At 34.5% G+C, this 3,897-nt stretch overlaps 1 protein-coding gene across 1 annotated transcript; it reads left to right on the top strand.

Moving 5' to 3' along the window:
• The first annotated feature begins 1,969 nt into the window (after positions 1 to 1,969).
• Positions 1,970 to 3,670, top strand: LOC130936843 (hydroquinone glucosyltransferase-like). Its single transcript, XM_057867005.1, has one exon. It carries the CDS (start codon positions 2,007 to 2,009, stop codon positions 3,456 to 3,458), a length of 1,452 nt encoding a protein of 483 aa, XP_057722988.1. The 5' UTR covers positions 1,970 to 2,006; the 3' UTR covers positions 3,459 to 3,670.
• The last annotated feature ends 227 nt before the right edge of the window (positions 3,671 to 3,897 follow it).

The raw sequence follows: 3,897 nt of genomic DNA, 5'->3' as shown, positions 1-3,897 counted from the left end.
TATTATATATTAATTTAATGTCTTAAAAAAATAAAATGTTAATTAGAGTGGAGACTTTAAATTTAGCGTCAGTGAATTTAGGCCATTAAAAATAATTTTTTTTATTAAAACCTAAATAATTAGTAATTAGCATTTTCTCTGTGACTATATTCAAAACTACATCATCATTAACCAACCATCATCAACTGATGCTTTGTCAAAAAAACTTGTAAGCAATTATAATTATTTCATAATAGTAATACCATCATATTCTAAAGGAAAATGGAAGTCAAAAGATAAAACTAAGGAATTTTACATTATTTGAATCATATCTAATCTAAGCTAGTAGCTATAAAAATAACTAAAAAGAACTTTCAATTCTAAAGTAAAGCATCACTTAACGTTTCCATAATCTAAATAGAAATAACTAAACCAAAACAACTAAGACAAATTAAAAATTTTGCAAAATTGTTGTGCACATTACATCCACTCCAGAGAAAAATAATTTAAGCCCATCTATATAGATGATTGTGAAAGTCAAACTTTTGTTGTGCTATATAAAAAAACATTCATTTAAAGAAAAGAAATATTTGTTTAATTAAAAAGAAACATCCAGAAAATTATATGTAATATGTATGTACTATAAGCCACAATAACATAGTGATTAATATATACATGCTATAGCAAAGTCACCACTTATAATCACAGATAAAATTAATATATATGTGCTATTGCAAAATAAGAAAATGCCTCACAGATACAAAATTTAAATAGAACATATCTAATTAAAATTTCTCCTAAATTTTCAGTAAATTATTCCTCAATATATACTTTAGTGTTAACAAGTTATAAAGAGATCCATCCACACAAAAAACAATGTCAGTAGCTAAAAGCTAAGAACCCTAACATGAGTAAATTATACAATAAAAAACAAATGGTTAGGGAATGATCTAGAAAATAGGCCTACAAATTCATATAGAAATTAACTGAGACAAGATAATCTAGAGAAGAATTATCATAATCACTAAATGATTAAAATCACGTTTTAATAATAAACCAACACTTTCTCCTTGTTTTGTTTGAGAAGAAGAGGGCTCGGCAGTGATCTGCGAACCACGAGGGGAGAAAGGTTACGGAAGTGAGCTGCGAACCGCGAGGAAAAAAGGACTGCGACAGTGGTGGCGGCGCTGCGCTGCGGGGTTGTGAATCGCAACAAGAATGATGCCATGGTGGTCGACGAAACTTTGAATCACGGCGAGAAGGGTTCTGCGGTTGTAGACGATGCTACAAATCGCGAGGAAGGCGCTACGGTGGTTGGAGGCAGTGCAAAACGTGAGAGAGGATGGCACTCTCGAAGGATGACGACAGCAAAAATAGTTTGAGGGGATGTGGGACGTGATCGGAGGAGAGTTATCGCGATGGAAAGAAGGAGAATATGGAATTATGGATTGGAGAGTTGTTTTATTGATCCTTATAATTTAAAATGGTAATTAATGCTAATTATTTATTATTTATTTTTTAAAAAAATTTAAATAAATAATTATTAATTAAAATTGTTTAAAATTGATTGATTAAGAATTGTTTATCTATAATTTTTTATTATAAAATTGCACCATTTTACTGCAATTCACCCACTATACTAAGTGTAAAATAGTGATTCTTTACTTAGGCTAAATTTAAAAAAAATATTTATACATTAAAATTTATTATTATATATTTTTTGCCTATAAATAATTTATTTTTTTAATATATATTTTATATTTCAATATTCGAGTAAAGTTGAATTTCTTAATTTGTGTTCGACATCTTGTCGATTTTAGCCATGGGGGCGAAGAGAGTGGAAATGAAAACGAACTGCCTCATTTGAATAACATGATATATGGCTGCTCAATTTGACCTCTCTTATTAAATAGTAATGAAGTCAACTTTGGCCTGCCACTATGTAATGACCACCTGAAGTCACACTCATATATACATGAGCTTCCCCAAAACCTAAACTAAGCAATTAAATAAAACAGATCATACCCATGGCAAAAATAACTCGTATAGCAGCAATCTCAATTCCAGCGTTTAGCCATCAAGCTTCCATTCTCGAGTTTTGCAAGAGACTCGTTCATCTCCATCACAACATCCATGTCACCTGCATCTTCCCCACCATTGATTCACCTCCTCCCGCCACCATCTCCCTCCTCCAATCTCTTCCTTCTTCCACCCCCGTTGACCACATTTTCCTCCCTCCAATCAACAAGCAAGACTTACCCCAAGATGTTCCCCCTGCCGTTCAAATCCAACTCGCAGTGTCCCAATCCATGCCTTCTTTCCGTGCCACGCTGCACCAACTGCATTCAACCACTCCCTTTGTTGCTTTGGTGGCAGATACTTTCGCAAGCGAAGCTCTCCAAGTAGCAAAAGATATCAGCCTCAACCTCTCAGCTTACATTTACTTCCCTCCTTCCGCCATGACGCTTTCATTGTTCTTGCATCTGAAAACTTTGCACAACCAAGTTTCGTGTGAATACAGAGATCACAAAGAACTCATTCGTATTCCAGGTTGCATCCCGATCTACGGTCACGATCTCCCTGAGCATTTTCGTGATAGATCCAGCATCTCTTACGATCTCATTCTTAGATTGTCCAAGAGGTTGTTGTCTCTTGCTGATGGTTTCTTGGTTAACAGCTTCTCAGAGATCGAGCGAGTAACCGCCATAGCCATAGAAGAAGAACTCGGAAAGAAGAACACTCCTGTTTATCTTGTTGGGCCAATAATACAAACTGGGCCCAATAGTGACCCAAATGGGCCTGACTGTGTGCGGTGGCTTGATAACCAAAGGCCCAATTCTGTTTTGTATGTTTCATTTGGAAGCGGAGGCACTCTGTGTCAAGAACAGGTCAATGAGATGGCTTTGGGTTTGGAGCTAAGCGGTCAAAAGTTTTTATGGGTTTTGAGAGCGCCGAGTGATTCGGCTAATGCGGCTTATCTCGGTGCTGAAAACGTTGACCCTTTGAGTTTCTTGCCACGTGGCTTTCTGGAGAGAACCGAAGGACAAGGGTTGGTTCTTGTTAATTGGGCCCCACAGACGCAGATCCTTAGTCACAGTTCAACCGGTGGATTCCTTACACATTGTGGTTGGAATTCTACACTCGAGAGCATTGTGATGGGAGTGCCAATGATAACTTGGCCACTGTTTGCGGAGCAAAGAATGAATGCTGTTCTGTTAACTGAAGGCCTCAAAGTGGGCCTGAGGCCCAAGTTTAATAGCGATGGCATTGTAGAAAGAGATGAGATTGCTATGGTGGTAAAGGGTTTAATGGTTGGTGAAGAAACGAATGGGATTCGACAAAGAATTCGTGAGCTCAAAGATGCTGCGGCAGATGCATTGAAGGAAGATGGGTCATCTACAAGGGATCTTTTCCAATTCGGAACTCGGTTGGAGAACCTTAAAAGAGGTCATCAGACATTTGATGGATTAACTTCGTGAAAGAAAACTATTAGAAGGACAATCGTAGAGTTGCTCGGTATTTTGTTTTCTGCCGGCGGCAGAAGAATTTGGAGTTATTATCTATTAGTAATGGCTTTTGAAAAATGATTCTAGGAAATAAAGAGTCATCTCCAATGTTAATTTTAATTTTAATTTTATTTTAAATTTTATAAGATAATATATAAATATTTGTAAAATTATTTATTATGAATAATAATTTAAAATTAAAAATAAAATTTATTTTTTAATATTTAATTTTAATTTAATTAAAATTTTATATTATTTTTAATTATTTTATTAACATAATTATATAAATAACATAATTTAGTAATTTTCCATTAAAGTAATATTATATCTTTAAAATAATATCGATTTCATTTTATTAATAAACTCTAATGCAAATTTTCATTTGTTGAGTTAAAAAAACAACACATTGATA

This window comes from Arachis stenosperma, chromosome 6, assembly GCF_014773155.1.
Source record: "Arachis stenosperma cultivar V10309 chromosome 6, arast.V10309.gnm1.PFL2, whole genome shotgun sequence".
In the NCBI taxonomy this organism is placed as follows: Eukaryota; Viridiplantae; Streptophyta; class Magnoliopsida; order Fabales; family Fabaceae; genus Arachis; species Arachis stenosperma.
This window is presented reverse-complemented; position numbering and strand designations above follow the sequence as displayed.